This window comes from Trachurus trachurus (assembly GCF_905171665.1).
Source record: "Trachurus trachurus genome assembly, chromosome: 1".
NCBI lineage: Eukaryota > Metazoa > Chordata > Actinopteri > Carangiformes > Carangidae > Trachurus > Trachurus trachurus.
The window spans coordinates 23,050,012-23,073,074 of NC_139891.1; the positions used below are offsets into that span (position 1 = coordinate 23,050,012).

The 23,063-nt window shown below is 41.6% G+C and overlaps 2 protein-coding genes across 2 annotated transcripts in view; both read left to right on the forward strand.

Moving 5' to 3' along the window:
* Positions 1-575: 575 nt before the first annotated feature.
* Positions 576-9,849, forward strand: znf330 (zinc finger protein 330). Its single transcript, XM_083973898.1, has 10 exons — positions 576-631; positions 990-1,150; positions 1,538-1,557; positions 1,682-1,752; positions 3,007-3,083; positions 4,359-4,485; positions 4,575-4,679; positions 4,847-4,893; positions 7,177-7,294; positions 8,831-9,849. Exons 2-10 carry the CDS (start codon positions 1,031-1,033, stop codon positions 9,115-9,117), a joined length of 972 nt encoding a protein of 323 aa, XP_083830024.1. The 5' UTR covers positions 576-631; positions 990-1,030; the 3' UTR covers positions 9,118-9,849.
* A 579-nt stretch (positions 9,850-10,428) lies between these two features.
* Positions 10,429-23,063, forward strand: part of il15 (interleukin 15) — a 30,870-nt gene continuing 18,235 nt past the window's right edge. The window contains exon 1 of the mRNA XM_083974647.1: positions 10,429-10,669. Coding sequence (XP_083830773.1) covers positions 10,601-10,669 — 69 coding nt within the window. The 5' untranslated portion in view covers positions 10,429-10,600. The remainder of the gene's footprint in view (positions 10,670-23,063) is intronic.

The following is a 23,063-nucleotide window of genomic DNA, read 5'->3' on the forward strand; positions in this document are numbered from 1 at the left end:
TGTAGCTGTTTGCTTTGTTTCAGCTTTGACAAACTGCATATTACTACAGTTTTCATGAAATCTAATAAAAACACTGCAAAGTTTAGAAAACACTTACCTAAAAACTAAAATAGAAACATTCTCCCCTATAGTCAATGCTTATAAAACATGGACTATGCAATTAGAGAGTTTCCACAGTGAGAAACAAAACAAAAAACACCAGCAGAAAAGTGTTATAGCTAAAGAATATGCTTGGTTTGACAGGTGAACCCAATCTGGCCATACACTTAGATAGATTTTATTGTTGTCATTGTGCAAGCACAACGAAATTGGTCGCAATCCCAGGTGCAAAAGAATAAATACAGCAGCAACAAACAATAAATTAAAAACTCAAAAAAAAAATAATAATAATTACTTATCGTCATTTATAACTTACGAACTGCCGACATTAGCAACCTTAAATGTGTATTTATTTGGATATTTATTTATATAAACCATTTATTATTACCTCTTGTCTGGTAAGGTTAGGAGTTTCCTGGGTGGGCGCGGAACCATTGAGCCCGTAGGAAAAACTCGTGTGTGTTTCCAGTCGGTCACATTTCAGGACCGGACCGCCTCACTGTTGCTGTCTGTGCTGGAGCTGATCCTTTCGGTAAAATAAAAAATTCCTTTAATTAATAAGACTCTTACATTTCTGTGGTGACAGTTGTGGTGTAAAATTCAACAGCATTAGTGTAACAGCTGGACATCCCGAGTGTCACATAGGGACACTTCCGGTTTCTATTTATTTGCCACGTGACTGTGTGTTTAATAATCACTGTAAATGTTGTAAACTTCGTCATTAAAAAAACATCTTAGCCACATATTGCCCTCTGTGTTTACTTCTTTTTTACCGACAGGACTTGTAGTAACTCGGAGTTATATCCTGTCTTTAGCCGACGACTAGCTCGCAGACCTTGTTGCCTCTTCACCATCAATCAGGTATTTGTATTCTGTATTTGTCTTCGCAGGTACCGTGACGTGAAACCTCTCGGTCAACACCTGTCCAGAGATGCCAAAGAAGAAAACCGGCGCACGGAAAAAGGCGGAGAGTCGTAAAGAGCGAGAGAAACAGAGCCGAGCCAACCGGGAACATGTCGAGGTGGCCAAACACCCCTGCAACTTCAACATGGTGAGACGATAAAATGAACAACCCAACGATACCGCTCCATGCCTACAGTATGTTCATGTCACAAAATCCCACATTTCTAGCTTTTTTTCCCCCACTGAAAATTAGGCCCTATGTTCCCACAGCCTTATGTTCCCACAACCCTATGTTCCCACAGCCTTATGTTCCCACAACCCTATGTTCATATATCTATGGGGGTGATGTTATAAGAACATAGGGCTGTGGCAACACAGGGCCTAATTTTCAGTGAAAGAAAAATGTTAGAAATGTGGGAACATAGGGCTGTGGGAACATAGGAATGACCCCAACGATATCTGTCAGTCAGTGCTGCAGCTGGAGTATCATATCTCCAGTGCTTCCTATTTTAACTACATTGTATCTGTTTTGCAGGACTGTGACAAATGCCAGAGGTTAGTAACTGTATTAATAATAATATGTAGCCTAACGCCTTTTCAGACACAGTTACAAGTTGGCTAGATTGTCAGTGTAACGCAGTTAACATAGATGGTTTTTCTTTGTGATGCCTCATGGTAGGAAACAGAAGAACAGAGCCTTCTGCTACTTCTGTAACTCGGTGCAGAAGCTGCCTGTCTGCGCTCAGTGTGGTGAGTAGGCCAACGTATCTATTATGTGTGTCAATTATTTAACAGATGTTTTCTCTCACTATTATTGTCAATTCTTAACAAACAATGATTTAATAATTAGTCTTGAAGACATAAACTCTTACAAACAGGTTGTATTCATATATTCATACACTCATGCACCACACCTTGCTAATACTGTGTTGGACCCTTTTCCCTAAGAAACTGCCTTAATTCTTCGTGGCGTAGATTCAACAAGTTTTGGTCCACATTGAAATGATAGCGTCACACAGTTGCTGCATATTTGTCGGCTGCGCATCCATGACGCGAAACTCTCGTCCCCCCACAAGATGCTCTGTTTATTGGACTGAGATCTGATGACTGTGGGAGCTGTTTGAGTCCAGTTGTTGTTCAAGAAACCAGTTGGAGATGATTTGAGTGTTGATGATGCAGTTAAAGGGATAGTTCAATATTTTGACAAATTGGCCCATAGCCATAATCACTATAGTCATAATAGCAGTAGGGTTGTTACTTTTAATTTTCGGTGCAAGCTATTTTTAGAACAGCGGAGCAGAGCCGCGAGCTGCTCAGAGCTACGCTACAGAGGCTAATGGGATTTCTTGGCTTCCCTCATCAAACTCATCAAATACACAATCCAACAACTCCAAAACGCTCTGGTGGACAAGTTGTGACCTGCACATTCACCACGCTATGAGATAATAACAGAACGTTACCAGACAGAGTTGTTTAGAGGTAAATTCATGCAAAACCGCTGATGCGCGTTGCGTTCAGGGACAGTTTTTCAGCAAGCAGTCTCTGTATTTGCCTCGAAAACAACTCAGTTTCGCAACGTTCTGTTACTATCTCAAAGCGTGGTGAATGTGCAGGTCACAACTTGTCCACCAGAGCGTTTTGGAGTTGTTGGATTGTGTATTTGATGAGTTTGATGAGGGAAGCCAAGAAATCCCATGAGCCTCTGTGGCGTAGCTCTGAGCAGCTTGTGGCTCTGCTCCGCCGTTCTAAAAATAGCTTGCACCAGAAATTAAAGGTAACAAACCGACTAAAGGGATTATGGCAATGGGCCAATTTGCCAAAATGTTGAACTATCCCTTTAAATGTACATGGAAATATCCGCCACACCACCAGCACTAACTTGAAGCATTGTGATGCGAGGCAGGATGGATCCATGCTGTCATGTCTCAATCAAGACTCAACGTTTTTCCACTCTCCTACTGCCAGTTGTCCAAACTATGAATCTCAACTGTGTGTTGTTGTCAGGCAAGACCAAGTGCATGAAGTCATCAGACTGTGTCATCAAACACCCTGGGATCCACAGCACTGGGATGGCCATGGTGGTGAGTTTGCAACTTTCTCGGTCTTCATGGGGACATGTGGGTTTTGCAGCAATGTAAGACAATTTTATTGATAATGTTTTTTTGTTTTTTGTTTAAATTTTATCCATCAAGTTTGTTTTCATCGTGTCATGTTTGTGTTTCATGCAGCAAGTAATTTAACCTAAAACACAATTTCAATAAAAGTGACCTTGACTATTTGTCCTACAGTGTTAAACAGAGCAGAATGAGTAAACTCTACATGAATGAGACCGTGCAAGTAATTCAAGCAGCATGTTTTACAATGTACAATGCTTATGATAAAGACGATATTAGTTCATCAATAGAGAGGAATAACCTCTAATCACCTTTTGTCACGCTTGGTATGTACTTTGTATGGTATTGCAGTGTTGCGCAAGTAGAGTACTGTAGGTTCAGGGGTTTAATAATAGCAGCAATATAAATAGCTGAGTGATGTGGAAGTAACGCACTGATCAAGTTCAAGGGTCCAATAAAAGTGGTAATCACAAACATCGTGAGTGTTGTAGAAGTCACACATTGACCAAGTTGTACCAGAACACTGATAGAAAGAAGCTGCAGGATGCACAATTAAGAACGGCAGATCAATACTGAATAATGAGTGTATGTCTTTCTTCTGCATTTGCTTTTATAATTCAGGATGATGTGCAACTCAAAGGAATTTAAAATCGAAAGCAACTGGACTTGGTTATTTGTCTAGGAAGACGTTTCGCCTCTCATCCAAGAGAGGTCTTCCTAGACAAATAACCAAGTCCAGTTTCTTTCGATTTTAAATTCCTTTGAGATACTATGACCTGGACAAATGAGAATTTGCACAGGCTTGATGATGTGCAACATTTAAATTTACCCACAAACCAAGCTCAATTAATTAAAGCAGAAGTAAGCGATCCGGTCGTTTTGGCTAACTTCCTGTCAGCCGATGGAGTTAGCAGTCCCCGCCCTCGTCCCTACGTCACCACATTCACGCGCATCCCTTGGCTGCACACACAGAGAGGACCGCCCCTTTATGCCGTTCTCTCTCCTCATTGGATAAAGGTTGTAGGATACAAGGAAAGTTTTCTCCTCAGCTTACAGCAGAGCAGAGTGACTGACAGACCCGTGTTTCAGACCAAACGCTCACTATAAGTGATTGCTGTCGGAAGATATAACTATTTAAGACTTATATTAACACAAATATTCCGCTTACTTCTGCTTTAATGTTTCAATAATGTTTCGAGGATTTTGAAAATAGTGTTTAACCTTTTTAAATCTCTTCATAAGGGGGCAGTATGTGACTTCTGTGAAGCTTGGGTGTGCCACGGTCGGAAATGTCTGAGCACTCACGCCTGTGTGTGTCCCCTGACTGATGCAGACTGCATCGAGTGTGAACGCAGTGTCTGGGATCATGGTAGGACCTCTGTCCCGACTGAAGCCTCATCCTCTCGTATTAGTGTCACACTAAATGCCTACATTGGTTCTTTTTAACTGTCTGAATAGGAGGAAGGATTTTCCGTTGCTCCTTCTGTCAAAACTTCTTGTGTGAGGATGATCAGTTTGAACACCAGGCAAGCTGCCAAATCCTTCAGGCAGAAACATACAAGTGTGAGTCATTGCATTTCCCTTTCATATCACCATTCATTGCCACTTCGCAGCTGATTAGGAACGTAAAGTGTGTACATTGCAGTGGATAATTCCTTGAGGGCATAGGTGCAGCAGAGAAACCTTGACTGTTTACTATTTGTTTTGCCTTTTGTATCATCCCATATTAGGTGTTTCCTGTAATAGACTGGGACAACACTCGTGCCTGCGCTGCAAGGTGAGGAGATCATCCACTCAATTGACAGTTTATTTAGCACACCTAAGTAAACGTATTGCAGCCTGATAAAACAAGTCCGCAATAAATCATCATTCATGAAGGTTACTTGTTCAGTTTTTAAACAGGTGATGATTCTATAATTGCTTTTGAACTGTATTGCGTTATAAAGGATGTGTAATTGACCTCGTCTCATTTATAAAAATGGAATGCACAAAATAATAGGAAATTACCGGTTTCGATGAGACCATAAAAATGAATCACTACATGAATAAAACAGTTTCAACAAAAAATAACCTTCATGAAAGGAGGATTTGTTTCAGGGCTGCTAATAAATTGCCCACTGAGTGTGAAATGTTACTTTGGAAAACCCAAGGAATTTTTTTACTTGTATCTTCATTTTATTTTCAAGCTTAGTATTTTTCATGTCTAGTATCAGCTCATCTCAGCACATTTCTGCCAACCAATTGTGCAAAGAGGGTTCCTCTTCATTTACATTCACTTTCACTTTACCCTGCAAGGGGAAGTATCTCTGGTACACAGGAAACAAGTCTGTGAGACAGTGATCAAACAGGATCATGCTCTGGTCAGACAAAACTGGACTCCCCCAATGAGGCTGGAATTGCCACCAGAAAATAGTTTTTTCTTCTTAGGTTAGAGGGTTAGAGGAGTATTTAGCTTGACACTTGCTACGTGATCTCAGAACTGTAAATAAGCTATGTCTTACATTTAAAGGTTTTTGGTTTGGGGTGGCGTTTAGCTCACTGGGTAGAGCTGCCGCCCCATGTTGAGGCTCAGTCCTCGGTGCAGGCGGCCCCGGTTCGAGTCCCGCGTCGGACGGCCCTTTCCTGCGTGTCTCCCACTCTCTGCCTCCCCGTTTCCTGTCTCTCTCTCGACTGCACTATCAATTAAAGGCAATAAAAGCCCAAAAAATATACTTAAAAAAAAAAAAGATTATTGGTTTGAGTGTTAAAGTTATCAGACTGCAGCTTGACCTGGAAGTGTAAGAACAGTTATAATGACAAGTGAGCCTATGTTAGCGTGTCCGAGAACGCACATTTAATTACAAAATCAGTGCGGTATTCTCTACGTCAAAATGTACAGTGCAACAAGTAAAGGGGGATGAATACTATGGATGAAATAGTAAGTGAAAATGGAAAGTGAAAAAAACCAGACCAGTGCTTCCGCCGCTGCTCAGCAGCTCAGTGTGGAAGATGTTTGGGAAAGTACATGGGATGACTTTTGTTCTGAACAGGAACAGCTAGGGAGCTCTGCACACAATGCAAAAGAAAGGAAAACCTTAATATTTGTTTAGATGTGGATGAATGATCCGCCTTGTCCAAACAAGCCTGAGCAGTGTTTCCCACAGGTTTACAAGTCGTTCCGACGAAATTAGCTCCAGCCCAGAGCCGCCTATATCCATATAATGCGAGTCTACAGGGCAGCGGAATGCAGCCTCTAAATAACACATTATCTACCGCGAAACTCGTTCATTTCACCAATATTTTGATATGATGCGCTAGTGCTATTCCCCTCCGAGCCCGTGGTGGCATGTTATCAACATCCGGGGTCTGTAGGTTGACCGGGATGATGTCATCTCTGAGCGCGGTGCGTCTTGTTTACCTGAAAGTTTCTACTGCTAATGCTACGGTTTGTTTCTGCGTGTTTCTGAATTGTCAGAACAAAATGAGCAGCTGGACGAATTCAGCTTCAACAGGCTTCCTCTCCACAACCTGGACTCACTAAAGCTCTGGCTAGTTGTGCTAAAAATGGACCCGAATGTCGAAGCAGAATCGTTATTATCAGAATGAGCCGTGCGGCGCTCAGAGATGATATCATCCAGGTCAGAGGTCAACCTACAGACCCCGGATGTTGATAACAGCTGATCACGGACTCAGAGGGGAATAGCACTAGTGTATCATAACAAAATATTGGTGAAATGAACGAGTTTTGCGGCAGATAATGTGTTATTTAGAGGCTGCATTCCGGTGCGCGATAGACTCGCATTATACGGATATACGCGGCTCTCCGCTCTCGGCTGGAGCTAATTTCGTCTGAAGGACTCGTAATGACACCAAAGTTATCTGGGTGAGTAAATGATCGTATTTTATGCATTTTTTCTTTTTTATGAATTTTCGGGGAAAAACTTTTGACTATAGATTCACTGGCAGAAATTGGCAAAATATCAGTTTTATCCTTTTATAACTGATGACAACACTAATTGTAGAAAAGTTGTGTTTATGCTGTTGAGTGGTTTTAACCCCAGTTTTACCTCTTTCCTCACAGGCCTGTTATTGTGACGACCACGCCAAGAGTAAGGTCTTCAAACAGGAGAAGGGCAAGGCTCCACCATGTCCCAAGTGTGGCCACGAGACGCAGGAGACCAAAGACCTCAGCATGTCTAGTGAGTTTCCTACAGAGAATGAAAGTAGTTGTTCCAGTAAAGCTGACATTAGCAGGAAGCTGTAGTTTCCTTAACCTCCCCGATGTAACATATCAAAAACAAAACGAAGACTACGACATTGTTGAGAAATTAGTTTTTTTCCCCCTAAGCATTTCCTCAAAACATTTTCATCTGTTCTTAATAAGCCGGTGCATATTCTCATTTGCCCAGGTCATAGTATTTCACTCACACCAGATAGTTGGACCAGTCCCAGCCTGGTCAGTTGCGTACATGAACTGATGAAGCCTCTTGGATGAGAGGTGAAACGTCTTCCTAGACAAATAACTAAGTCCAGTTGCTTTCGATTTAACCTCCTTTGAAACATCTGTTCTTAAATAATACTTTAGGAAAAACAAGATCCGACACAATAAGTTTAGTCTGGTGTTTACTCAATTTGCTTTTTATTTAATGTTTTCTTGTAGTTTATTATGATCTGACAAAGTAACATTTAAAAGACTACAACAGAATTGATTTACGATCAAAGTCAAGTGTTACGTAATTGATTGAGCTCTATTGAGGTTCATTGTTGACTTTAGAAATATTCATTTGACACTCAACTAAACGTGCCAAATCACATAGACCCTGTTGGCCTCACGATAACACAGATATCTGCTGCCACTTGATAGTTCTTCTTCATAATATTCACTCGGTGTCTCGCTATGGGATGCAGCCTCCTGCAGCCCTGATAGAGACACCTCGCTCATATTATTCTAAGAACTGAGGTTATGTTTGATAACCAAACGATATGTCTTTTTAAGTAGTCAGACAAAAGCCCTGGGATGTCTCAAACAGCTTTGTTGAAAATATTGTAATGAATCTGATGCTCTAGTTCCTCACAAATGGCTTTACATTTATATTATCTGATATATTACAGACAGTAGTAGAGTAGAATAGAGTTGAAGTAACTAAGAAAACAGAACAGTTTTTTAGAGGTGAAATGTTTTCCACAGTGAGCTGCCACTCAGCAGCTTCAGTAGTATTTATTTCTGTTATTCTGTTCAAGTCACACATTATAACACTCAATAATTAACAACCATGTATTCACAAAAAATTACTAACAGTTTGTATTTTTTATTTTGCAATGTTTTGCCATTACATTACATTTAAAAAGTTAAGACTATAAGTATCAGCAATGGGAGGATGGACAAGGAGGAGGAACTGAAATGGGTTCAATATTTTTTTTTTCATAAAATAAATTTAAAAAAAAAATGTTTTTCTAGATTCTAGAAAAGCAGAAAATGCTGATAAATATCCTTCTGTTCTTTTTCTTTTTTTTCTTTATTTTTTTTAGTCATGGGGATTTATTTTTCAGGAACTTTGTGACCTCAGTTCTGTGGTAATACACAGAAACACACTGGGACTATCCTAAAATGTGCTTTTATTAAAAATGAAATAAACCGAAACTACAAATGATCTGTTATACATGCACACATGTGACTTCACTTTGGTATCACTACACCAGTAAATGAATTGTCCATTGTGTGGTGTCTTCTGCAGCTCGTACGCTGAAGTTTGGCCGCCAGGCTGGCTGCGACGATGACGACGATGACGACGGAGCGTCAGGGTACGACGCTTACTGGAAGAATCTGGCATCCGGAGGCGGAGACCGACACGACGACTATGGAGAGGATGACGACGAGGACGATGAAGATGAAGAGGACGAGGACGAGGAGGATGAAGAGGACGAGGAAGAGGAGGAAGAGGACGAGGACGAGGAAGATGGTGAAGAGAAAACGGCTGCTGATGCCCTGGCTGGCCTTAAACTGGAAGGGACGGCTGCCTGAACTGAGTCAGAGACTGGAGAGCCTGCTAGTGCAGCACAGTCCCACAGACCCACATGGTCCTCGGTGGAGAGAAATCCACATTAAATGACAAGTCCTCAAGAATTAGAGAATTTAGCTGTGTATTGATATCAGTGTCGATACAATATTTAAATTTCTATACTTATTCCAATACTTTACCTTGTGGAACATAAATGTTTTTCAATCAAAATTAGCTTTTTTTTCTCCCCAGTTTGTCACACCGGTCTCTTAACGGACCGATGTGTAGGATCTCGGAGGTTGAATTTTCAGGAATATCGGTCGCAATCGATTGGATGCAATCTGCTCCCCGACCGCTAGGTGACACTAAATCCTGCACACTGGTCCTTTTAAGTTTCTGCTTACTATTTTTTTTTTTTTTTTTTTTTCATTTTAATGATCTCTTAAGTGTTGTTCCACATTAAACATCAAATGTAACTGTAACATTGCAGTTAATGTTTTAGCCATCAACTCTAATTATTTCTGTGGGACAGCTTAAAAGACAGACCAAATTTACCATCTGACATTCGATAAGACGGCGAACAAACCGACAAAATGTCAAAGTGACAGTGTTGCTGTGATTAGTAACTGTAAGTGCTGAATTTCAGGTTGTTGTCCTTTACACCACTTGTTACTGTAAAATGTAATTCCATCATTGAAACGTGCTACTAAGAATTATTATATTGTGTCCAATGATGCAAACTTCACATAAAACCCCTTTTTTTGGAGCTGTCATATTTTGTGATGGTTGCACATTTTCCCAAACAAAACAACAGTTGTTCACAGTCACTGTACACCGAACGTATAACCTCTTAACTAAACATTTCCCCTTGAAGGTAACAGGTAATTTTTGGGGCCCTTAGCAGCACTGTATGGTTGGTAATTTGGCCCCAGTCACATTGTGAAATAAAAACAATTATGATCATGAATTGTAACAATCCGACTGTGATTTTGTTTTTCCCTGTAGTCTACTGTGTTTGACTCTGCATCAGTGCAACACAAAAGATTGCAGAAACAACGCCACATAGTTTCCTCTGGGTCTTTGTTACCATCTACATTTGTTGAGACACGCTTGTGTTAAACAGGCCAGTAGATAATAAAACATCTTTTCACTGAGTAGCTATTTAGAAGTGACTGGAGGCATCCTGTTCTTATAACTTCAGGGCTTATTGTCTGTAATTAAAAAAAAAAAAAAAAAAAACTCTTCCAACACCAGCATGCGTCAGGGAAGCTGGCCTAATGTGACGAGTCAGAGGAGGAGTAAACTTCAGCTCAAAGAGTCGTGGGCAGGGCGTGTGTGTGATAGTCGATCTGTGTGGGGAATCTGGACCACTCTCACGCTCGGCTCATGTATTAGTAACAGTGGACACAGGCCAATGCGACAGAGCAGCTGTGTTAACACAAGGGAAATGCAAAAATGTGACCTGGGACTGTTTCCCCGCCGGACAGGAGAGCTCCCGCTGCGCAGATGACAGACTTCATGACTGCGTTCCCGGTGATCTTCGTCCAGCTCACATGCCACAGAGACCAGGGAGCGGTAAGCTGACTGCGCGCGAGTGGGTACGTGTGTGTGTGTGTGTGCGTGCGTGCAAGTGTATGTGTGTGTGTGGAAACTGGTAGCTGGTGACAATCTATGGAGTCTAACCTACCTCCGGTTTGGACGCGGAGTCAACAAGTAGCGCTTTGCTTTGCCATTCGTTATTAAAATGTGTCAAAGTTCACACCTGCAGGAAATTGTGACGCGTATTTGTGGAGGTGTGTCAGCTCCATGATCCACGTGGGTCCCGGAGAGAGATTTCAGCGGCCGATCGGCAATTTGGTGAAATCCAAAACAACATTAGGCTACCGTGCTGTGTTGTGCCAGTTGCCGCAGTTTCACTTTCACTTTTGCAGAGCAGGAAGATGTTTGGTTGAACGAGTCCCTCTCTCTGTCGCCAGGCGGTAAACGTGATAAGAAATTCTTGTGTGAGCTGGGGGAAAAAATGCCAAGAGTCCAGATGTGTAGAGAGGTGCAGATGCAGAGCGGGTTTCTAAACGTGGTGGCGAAGAGAAAAGTGATGAGCAGCCGGTGCACAGTCACAGAGTGTGAATCAGAAAGTGAATCAGAGCAGTGTGTCACCAAAAGTTTGTCATCTGATCTGACTGACGATCCATCCATCCATCCCAGTGGTGTAGTCTAATTTCTTGTAGTGGGTGTGGGTATACTGAAATCTTAATGTTTTTTAATTGGGTATACTGTTCATTTCCCTTTACCACATTGGCTATAGTTAGAAATAGTTTTGTTGTAGTGGGTATAGCTGCTGAAATATCAAAGCATTTCAAATGGGTATATCCATCCATCCATCCATCAGCTACAGTATACTGCTTTTCTGTGCAATGTTGCAAATAGACAACCTCTCAGACACACAGAAGGGCTGTTAGCTCACCACATACCACTCTGCTGCTTTCATCATTTTATTTTATTTTATTTATTTATCCTTTATTTAACCAGGCGAGCAAATTAAGAACAAAATTCTTATTTTCAAGTGCAGCCTGAAGGGGAAGGGGGAGGGGAGTGCTAAAAGTGAAAACAAGGTTATATAAATTACACAGAAAAATTAAATATAATACAATACAATGCAATACAATAACAATAACAGTTAATCAATAGGGCATGACAGAGGCCTATTAGCAAGTGCAGGAGTCGACTGTGAATAGGCCTCTGTCATGCCCTATTGATTAACTGTTTTATCGTATTGCAATGTATTGTATTATTGTATTCCCTTCAGGAATCATGCCTCTTTATCTGTGAGACCAGCTACAGAGAAACATTTTGAATGATCAAAATGATGATTATGTCACTATGTGTGATGTTCACAACACACACACACACACACACACACACACACACACACACACACACACACACACACACACACACTGTAATAATATCTGCACCTATTGTTTGACATGCTGTTTTTGAGTTTTTTCTCTCCTTAAATTAATTGTTTTCTGTTTGCATATACTTTTCATATAAAGTGTCAAAATTATGTCATTGTGTGTAGTGGCTACACTGTTGCCGTGTCGCGCTATGGGTCCGTATAATGTCCTGCTTTTTTGTCCTTGGCCAATCACATCCCTGAATATAGTCGCTCTAGACATAAACAGTCAACAGTCATGACTCATGTGGAAATCTTCAACAGTTACTGAGGGACAATTCAGAGAAAAATCTCATTCCCAAAAGACAACACATTTGCACAACTGCCTTAGTTGGAATATGTTCACATTCATTTTCCCAGAAAGGTTTAATACAACATTTTAAAACCAAACAAAGAAACTTATTGAATGAAAGAGCTCTTGTTTTTTAGCAGTTGTTTGGGTTCCTCTGCTTCTTTGTTTTTTTAATGTAATTCAAGAAATAATAATAGCTTGTTATTACTAACAACAATAATAATAACAAGAAACAGATTTCTATCAGTTAATTGAAATGTATAGTTTGGAGTGATAATAATAATATTAATAATAATAATACGTTTATTTGAAAACAGGGATAGTGCACATTAATAACATCACTGTAAATGCGCCAGAAGTAGCCAAGAGGCTATTTTTCATCTGTAGTCCCCAGACGGATGTTAAAAAGTCACCCTAAAAACAGAATATGAATATGATTAAAATTACAAAGTTATTAGCCAAGGCAATCTACAAACATGCACAGCAATTAACAACTTGACAAAAGAACATACAACATGACATGACAAAAGAACACATATAACATCAATCAGAAAACATAATCAATACATCCCCATGCAGCAAAGACACATGACGCAAGACACATCACACCACAGCATGCAAAGCAGAAGCACAGACACAAACTGCATGCATACACAATATAACGACACCACAAAAAGACATGCATGCCGACACAGGCAGACAAACAACAATAGGATGGCTACAGGTTCAGCACAGACGGACCGGAGAGAGGAAGGAAGGTGTAAAAAAACTAGTGCTGACAGAGCTGAGCGCCAATCAACCATCTCTTCAAATGAGCTCTGAATAGATTGTAAATATTCAGGTCTCTAATAGTAGCTGGGATGGAATTCCACTCTAGTGCAGCTCTAACAGAGAATGCAGACTGACTAAACGAACTTTTCCTAAATGGAATAATACAGTCTCCTCTTGCTGCACCTCTTGTGAACCCATATGCAGTTGTTCTTATGTTGACAAACTGTCTAAGCGGAGGCGTGGTGGAACCATATATAATCTTGTGCATAAGACAGGCATTTACATATTTAATCAAATTGTCCCAACTCAACAGATTATATTTTCTTAATATTGGACAAGTGATGCATGTCAGACACATACATACATATATAGCCTACACATATCAGACACAGATGAAGGCCCGTTCTCAGTACAGAGAAGTTTAAAGTCCATCCTTAAATCCATAAGTCCATACTCTCACGGTTTGGGAATTTGAAGTTCACAAGTTCAACTCGGAGGTCCATGTTGCCGAGCACAGGAGAACAGCAGCTCTGCTCAGAAAAGGATCCACCTCCATTCACCTGTGCCTGACTGTATTGTGACAAATTAACCTAAACTCACATCTCCACAAACAGAAGGAAAAATGCAATTGACACAGAGTAGTAAAAATATTGACTTCCAATATAGGCCCTGCCTACACCTTGGCTCAGGAGTTAGATTGTCCAATAATCAGAGGGTTGGCGGTAGGGGTTGCACTTGCACAGACTAGTCGACTAATCGAGTAGTCGACTTTACTGCTCCACAATGACGTTTTCAGCTTGACGTCGACTAGTCGCTGATCATGTGACAGTCCAAGAGTAGCGGCTTGAAACAACAGCTGAGTGTGCTGAATGAAAAAAATACGAGCGCCGTCAAGCTGGATAGAACGATCTCGTACCAGACAGGAAGTCGGGCACAGAAAAGGCGAGAGAATCCGGTCAATTTTCAAAATAAAATAAATTTTGATTAACTTTGCTTGTCCGTCTATAAATATTTGTCAGTTGCGTCTGCACACAAGACACACAGCGCTAGAGCAGAGCAGGGCTGGACTGGGACAACAATTCAGCCCGGGCATTTTCTGTCCAGACCAGCCCACTACATTATCAGCGGACACAGCGTAGAAGTCCACAAATCTTGCGCCGTCTTCTCTCACACATACTACAAAGGAGAGTCATATTCCTTGATAACAGTTAACAAATAAAGCACGTAGCTATGAACTCAAGGACTAAAATTGATCAATCAATAAATCTTTATTCATTATAATGTCAAATCACACAGAATCAAGGGGGGGGGGCGAGACAAAGAGACAGAGACATAAGGACAAACAGGGACAATAATATCAAAGTAGCCTATCCTGACAAATAATCTAAATAGAAACACATTACAGACAGTAGCAGCATTAGAGCTGGAACTCATAAATATTAAAGGTTCAATTCAATTCAATTCAATTTATTTGAAGTGGGACAGTGCAAGTTCATGAACGAAACATAAAATCGTAAACAAGCCGGATTGTAGCCACAGGCTAATTTCCATCCGTATTGCCCTACTTCCTCGTCTGCAGCCAGCCAGCTCCACTCCTCACCAAATTTGTGACCTAAAAGAAACAGCAAACAGAACTTGTACTCAGTATCTGTGTACTGACGAGTATATGTAGCCAAGTAGCCTTTTTGTGACGTGGTGACACCTAGTGAACAAATTTATCTGTCATGAAGGATGACTTAAAAGTCTTAAAAGAGGCCTAAGGCTATGCAGATGTTTGAATTTAAAATCATCATCTCTAATGCTTCAACAAGGATATCATCATAATCAAACCTTTTTTTGATATGATGGATGACTCATCGAAGAACTTCTAGCAGGTCAGGAAAACCTGTTTGACTTAGGCTCTCATATATAGGGTGATCAACCTAAAAGAGAATGCAAAAAAGTCAGAGTACATGCTCAAGACATTTAAAGCAGAAGTGAGTGATCCGGTCGTTTTCACTAATGCTGCGTTCCAGGCAGGCTTTTGAAATCATAAATTACAGCCTCAAGTCACAACTTACGACTTTGTAGCGTTCCAGGCAACCCACTCGTGTTTTTCCGACCTGTTTTACCGGTGAAAGTCACTATAACGGCCACTCGTAACTTCCGACCCGTGAAATCGTACCAGTACGTCTTTTTGTACAGTCTATGTACCAGATCGAACTGGTACGACTACACAGGTCGGAAAAAAACGAGTTTCCTTGAACGCACCATAACAGTCCTCGCCCCTACGTCGCCACATTCACGGCGCCCCTTGGCTGCACACACAGCCCTGCATGCCGTTCTCTCTCCTCATTGGATAAAAACTGTAGGATACGATAAATGTTTTTCTCCTCGACTCAGAGCAGAGCAGAGTGACTGACAGACCCGTGTTTCAGACCAAACACTCTATGTAAGTGATTGCTGTCGGAAGATATAACTATTTAAGACTTATATTAACACAAATATATCACTTACTTCTGCTTTAACAATTATTTCCTATAGTATTTTGTGCTAAAATTCAAAGTATCTCAGCTTGACTCCGCATCTCTATTTACAGCTCATTAGTCCCATGGATGTATTATATTCATGGTCTTATAATAGATCCATGATTATATTATGATTAGTCCACGTCAGAGCGATAGATATAACATTATATCTATCGCTCTGGTCCACGTGAATGTTTACTGTTGCTATAGCAACAAGAAGAGCCTCCACATTGGGGTATACAGAAAACCCACACATATAGACCAATATCTACTTTTCGACTCTCACCACCCTCTGGAACATAAGCTTGGTGTTATCAGAACCTTGCAACACAGAGCTGATAACGTGCCCACCAGCTCACAGGCCCAAGCAAGCACCTGAGAGGCGCCCTCACAACTTGTGGTTACCCTAGCTCAGGGGTGGGCAAATTATTTTTTCCAGAGGGCCACACTGACTCCGATAAAGTGAGTGAAGGGCCACACGATCCAAAATCAAATTGAAACATCAAATATTTATAGCTGAATTATATATAATTATATATTAGCCTATATAACTACATATATTTGGTGGAAATGATTGCATTACAATAGGCTGACAGCCCACAATCCATGTAATCGCATTTTCAACTTATATCCATCACAGATCACTGAAGAAACATGCTGTAGGCTATTATGATATAAATATGGACTCAAGGCAGATTGTTTTATCAAAACTTACTGACCATAAATGACTGCACCAATTAATAATGTTCACAGACACCTGAATATTATAATTAAGCACTCAGATCCTTTTCAGTTCTGATTCAGTGAGACTGTTCTATTTGTATGTAGATAACCTTTTATTTATGAAGAAACACAATAGGCCTACTCATTTGCTGCTGCCTAACAGCACCAACATGAAAAAAAAGACTGATTTGATTACAAGCGTAGCCATTGGTGGATGGAGGCTTCAGACGCACGTGGCTACAATCAGTCATATGGTCGATCACGTCAGAAAACCCAGCGATCTCATAAAATGCTCTTTTAATCACAGTTTGCTAAACCTTAGTGTTTGGGAAATAATAATTAGGTGCCATGATGGGGCTTTGTAACCGTCAGCAGTTATGATTCGGCTGACGAAGGGTTGTGAAACACCGGCCCGGCCCCGGTGGTCAGAAACTTCGCTGTGGAGAAAACCTGCACCAGAGCGGCTCCTCTCTCTCCTCCGTCGGAGCTCCGGTGTCAGACAGAGAAAGAGACGGAGCAGCCGTCTGTCTTCTACCTGGAGGAGGTTACTTTCGGTCTGTGATGTGCAGGCTCCTGTTCTAACAGGGCTGTCACTGTTTCAAACAGCTGATTAGTGCGCATCAACGTAATAAAAGCAATCGGGTCATAATAGCAGTTCGGCTCGCACTTCGGCTCGCGGGCCGGATTGAGATGGCATGCGGGCCGGGTCTGGCCCGCGGGCCGTAAAATGCCCATGTATGCCCTAGCTGGACCTTTGTGAAAACTGCAGCTGCTTCCAGAAAGAAAACCAGCAAAGTGGTTGAGAAAGAAAGACAAAACAAGAGAAAAAACATAGTCATTCCATATGTGTCGGGAGTATCAGAAAAACTCAGGAGGATCTTTAACAAACACCGTATCCCTGTGTATTTCAAACCCAGCAACACACTCAGACAGAGACTGGTACATCCCAAGGACAGAACACCACACACCCACAAAAGCAATCTGGTGTATGCAGTCCAATGCAACGAGGAATGCAAAGACCTCTACATTGGAGAAACAAAACAACCACTGCATAAACGCATGGCCCAACACAGGAGAGCGAACTCCTCAGGCCTGGACTCTGCTGTCCATTTACATCTCAAGGAGAAAGCCCACTCCTTTGAGGACAGCAATGTCCAAATCCTAGACAGAGAGGACAGATGGTTTGAAAGAGGAGTCAAAGAAGCCATTTTTGTAAAAGTAGAGAAACCATCCCTCAACAGGGGAGGTGGTCTCAGGCACCACCTATCTCCAATTTACAATGCTGCCCTTTCATCCCTTCCCAGGAGATTCAACAATCTAGCCTCAAAGAACAACCACTGTTCACAAGTAGCAAGTGCCTCCAACGACTGTCGTTATAACAACATAGGGCACTAACGAAGTCGAAACCAACTTTCCATCAAAGACAGTCATTTAAACGACTGTCGTTGGCACTTGGAGCACAAAAGGGAACCAGTGACATCATCACCCTTGTGAACGCCCACACAAGAGGTTAAATAGTGAGTCTCCCCACCAGATAGTTGGACCAGTCCCAGAAGACGACCCATTGAGGTCCCGCCCCACCCTGGTTCATAGCGATTTACAGCACTGTCAGGGCTCTCTGAGCCGGTCAGCCCATGATTAATTGACAATGACAAACAATAGACCAATAATATGTGTCAAGACAAATGATCAAGAGGGAAGGGAGGGGCGGGCCAAGAAAATCAACCAATGGGCCACGTTTCGTGTCTCAGATACCGTTGCGTCAATGAAAAACTATATAGGCCTACTTTTTTTTTTTTTTTTTAATTATGACAGTCCTGGGCCGGCCCAAAGATATGCATCGGCCCACCGGGCATTGCCCGGGCATCGCCCGGTATGCCAGATGGCCAGTCCAGCCCTGCGCTAGAGACAGACCTGTGTGTGTGTGGAAAACCGAGTAGCCGACACAGACGGGTCGATGTTTGACCGGCGCGGAGAGAAGCAGGAGAAGCAGCTGCCTGCGAGAGCAGCCAAGCGCCTGTGAGGCTGCGCTTCCGCGGGCAGTGTGTCCGGGCTGCCGGCATTAAAAAAAAAAAAAACTCCGCTCATATCGACAGCTTTACGTTGCGCACAACAACAACAACAACAACAACAACAACAACCAACAACAGCAACAACCAACCAGGGAAAAAAAGCTGTGAGTGAACAGGACTATGATGGTGACGAGGCCTGTGTGTCGTTTTCCTCCGTTTAACGGACAGTAGCTACAGTATTATCTTTTGCACTTGTAGGCTATAGGAGTGTAAACAAACTGATTTACAGCTTGTTGTTTATAAAGCTGCTGTTCTATGGACTAATTTCTGTGCATGAGCGTCTGTCAGTGAATACAGATTGTTGCAAAGCTTTTCCCTCCTCCTGTGATTTTAGTTATGATGGGAAAAATATGAATGACGTCATCAGCGACTAGTCGACGTCGACTCGACTTTCATAACATTAGAGTCGACTTTTAAAAATCTGAAGTCGTGCAACCCCTAGTTGGCGGTTCAAATCCAAGGTGTGAACACCTTACCCACCTTGCCTCGTATGAATGCATATGAATGATCATGGTGGTGGTCGGCACACATTGGTAGCCGCTTCCGTTAGTCTAGTTAAATTGTAACAGTGAGATTAAAAACTAAAAACTGAGACCACACCAAAAAAATATGCATCTATGTAAGTTTATTGTGCATGTTCCAACACTAGAGCATCTTCCTGTGGTTCAGTATGACACATTCTGATAATACTGATGATTGGTGTACATGTATGAATGGAAACCTTAAGCAGGAAGTCAGAAGCAGCCATCCATGTAAAATAAAACAACAAGATAATCCCCACCCCTGTCAGCCATCTTTTGACTAGCTGTACAAGCATGGTTTGAACATTGATGTAATGACTCACATTTTACCTAAGAACCTGCTCTTTCATCTCATAGAAGTTATACCTTATTCAAACTTCAACGGTATCAGTACTAATCAAAATTTTTGAAATTTTGATAAATAGCACGTCCCGTTTTGGGAAAGTTCACTTTCTACATGAAATAGTTCAAATTAAGTTAACCTCTTCCACTCCCACCCTATTTTGAAGCAAAAACGCATAAAATTCCATGCTCAAATTATTATAGCTGTAGCTTCTGAACCACTTTGACTATATCCATAAATGAGGGCTTGCCAGGAAGGGGACACTGTAGAGTTTCTTATGAAAGTGTCAGAAACATTTCAGGTATTACTGGAACAGAGCAGTGGTCTAGTAAGTGTGCAAAAAATTAAGATTTTTTGTCCGCCTAAAAATTAATAAATTATTAAAAAATAAAAACAGCCTTTGTGACTTTATCCATAAAGGTAAATGAACATATGAATCTGTAAGCACACTATCAATGAACACCTGGTTCAAATTTGAAGAAGATAGCACAAAGTATGACCATCCTGCAGTGTTTTTTTCATGATAAGATCCAGGCGGACATGAGAGTCAAAATGGGGAAAATAGGCTGTAATATCTGAATCCAAGTCAAGCAACTTATTGAGAATAAATCACTCAAATCAATGAATGATTCATGATTGATTTGATTGTCATCACCCCCCCCCCCCCCCCCCCCCCCCACACACACACACACACGGGAGGGGGGAGTGAGGGGGGAGGGGGGGCGGCGCGGTTGCTCCGTGTTTTGCCCATACAGTGGTTGTGACATCGTGACGTTCAGCTACACACCGCGACCGCGAGCAGCCGCCCGTTACAGCAGGTACACACACACACGCACATACACACACGCGCACACACACACACACACACACGTGTGACGATCGTGACGATTTGCTCCGTGTTTTGACATGACGTTCAACAACACCGCGGATTTGCGCACACTTACATTTACAATTCTTCCTCTTCTCCATCTTGTACACATATACGATGGAATAAGTTAAATCTTTATTTATATTGTCCATTGACCTTTCCGGAAGCTGGTAACATCAACATCCGTCTTCCTGTAACTTCAAAATAAAATCGTCTCCCTCGGTTGAACAGCGGTTGAAACGAGGAAAAAAAAAAAAAAAAAGATTTATAACGACGGTTATACTTTTGGACTGATATTTTGTGTATTCTTGCACAAAATAAATTAGAAATGAAATAAAGACAATGCTAAATTTGAAAAAACAAACAAATAAAAACATAATGAAGCCACAGATACCAAAAACGCCATGTTTAGTGTTGTAGTAAGCCTGGGCAAGCTGAGACTGTAGAAGGGGCGGGGCTTGGGGACGCCGGCGTCCCCCGGGAGTTGAAGAGGTTAAGTTCAGTTTGTTATTTCTTTATTTCCAATCTAGCCTACTGTTTTTAACTGGATACGCAAAAGTCTCTGGTTTCTGCTGATGTGTCTCTGTTACCTACAACAGCAAATGAGCCCATCAGTGTGAAGATACGCTATTTCTAAGTAGTCTAATTCTATACCTCTGGGAGGCATGGTTGGGTTGGACCACTGACGAAACGATACGAATAGATACATTATACTGCTAAAAAAAATTTTAAAAGCTTCTTTCCGACGTTTCCAAAACAAATCTACACAAATGTCTTCATGACCGTGGGAAATGCAGTCTTCATTCCGGCAAAACACCACCGCTTACGTCCACAGGGGCCGGCAAAATCAACACTAAATGAAAAGTCTGTACAGGGGCTTTAATCATGCAGGCTGCAGACATAAACAGAGTTAAGCTGAAAAAGCCAGCATCAACTGGCCGGAGTGAAAAACAGTTGCAGATATTTGATCTGCCCTTGGCTGGATATGGAGTTTTAATTGGAACAGTATTTTTGATCCACACGAAAACAAAACAACAACAACAGATTTCTCATTGTTCAGTTCAGATGAGGTTGTTGAGTTTGAGTTTGACTGATTGTATGAAAATCTATGTGGGTTTGGATCAACAAGAATCTAATGACGAGAGGGAAAGGACAAATGGAGTGATAAATGATCAAGTGATTGGCGTGTCATGATGAAAATAGGCATGTTTATTAATTTCTCTTGCCTCACATACAGTCTACTGTATCAGTCTACTGTATGTTCACACCAATCACACCAAGTTTGCCTTTTCTTGTCACAGGAAAGTGGCCTAATGGCAAATGGCAGAAATGGAACACATACAAATAAGTAGTAAATAAAATGTAGAGGATATGTTACCATTTGATTTGATCATTTAGACTGGGAGGCACCCCAGTTTCTCACCTGGTGCAGTGTGTAACACGTAGGCTTTGTTCAAACTGCAGCAGCTATAGGTCTGAATCTGACTCGCGGCCCTCCACTGCAACTGCAACATTAGCAAGCTGTTACTTTCAACCATTTATCATTGTGGGTTCTGAAATTTGGTCATTTTCTGACAGAAAAACCTCAATCACACAACCCTGGACCTCTTCAAAGCTGCTTACTCCCTTTAATCCCAATACATCCGTTTAGCCACCTGTATTTGTATGTTCTGTATGTTTATTACTTGCTATTTATATGTCCTGCATGTTTGTTTGTTTTTGTATTTTATTATCTGTATATTTATTTTGCTACTGTACTGTTCTGTTATCTGTGCCGTTGTTTTCTATTTGTAAGGCGCCCTTGAGTGTCTTGAAAGGCGCCAACAAATAAAACATATTATTATTATTATTATTATTATTGAGGGTGGTTATGATGGGTACAAGCAGGTTTCACACCAGGAAAACTCACAGGCAACAAAAGAAAAAGACAGTGAACACTTATCAGCTCTTGGTTGAATCTGTGGTCTTCTCTCACAGCACAGCAAAACCATATAGTTTGCATAGGCTACATGTAGTAAATCCACTTCAAATTCTATATCTGCACAGAATGTATGTAATCAAGCGCTTTTTCAATGACTCATGTCAATTTATGTCTATTTTAAAAAACGTTTAAGATTTTGATTTTTGCTTCCTGTTAAAACTCACAAATCTAAAACCATCTAAAGGAACCAAAGGAGCCTTGTGCATTAGAGGATGACACTGGAGTGGATTTTGGCTCAAAATCAATCCCACTCCCTCCCACTCCCACAGAAAATAAACCCATCCTGTTGTTATGATGCTATGTAAAGCCCTTTGAGACAAACTGTTTGTAAAAACGGGCTAGACAAATAAAATTGCCTTGCCCCAATCCCAAACCAAACCTTTAAAGGGATAAGCCAACATTTTTTTGTGTGTCTTGCCTCACTCCCTAGTCGATGACAAGCAGATAGACACCATCCTTTCGACTGTGCGTGCTGTGCGTATCAAGGGAGATAGAGCCGTATCACCTGTAATTAGCTTAGCTCAAATGCTGGAAGTGTATAGGTAGTGTTAGCCTGCCTCCTACCCGAGCCGAAATCAGCAGTCAGTGCTTAATTTGTCCATGTGTAGGTCCCGGAACACTGAGAGGGTGCTGTTCCGGGGGGGGAGGGGGCAGAGGGGAGGAGCGCACAGGAGGCGAGACGTGCGGCGTGCGTAACGGCGCTTAAATGACTTTTAACACACCTGAAAAATGACCCCGATGCGGTGAAATTCAGAGGTATAAGAGCTCACGTCGCTATGGCTTTTATCTGAGTTCATCATCTTCCTCATGTGCTGTTCCCCTGGCTGCGCTGTCCGACCTGGGTCTCTGTGTCCGTTGCGCCATAGCGCTTCAGCACCATTCAAGTCATCCCGAACGGGTTCCAGACACGGAGACCCAGATCCGACAGTGCAATT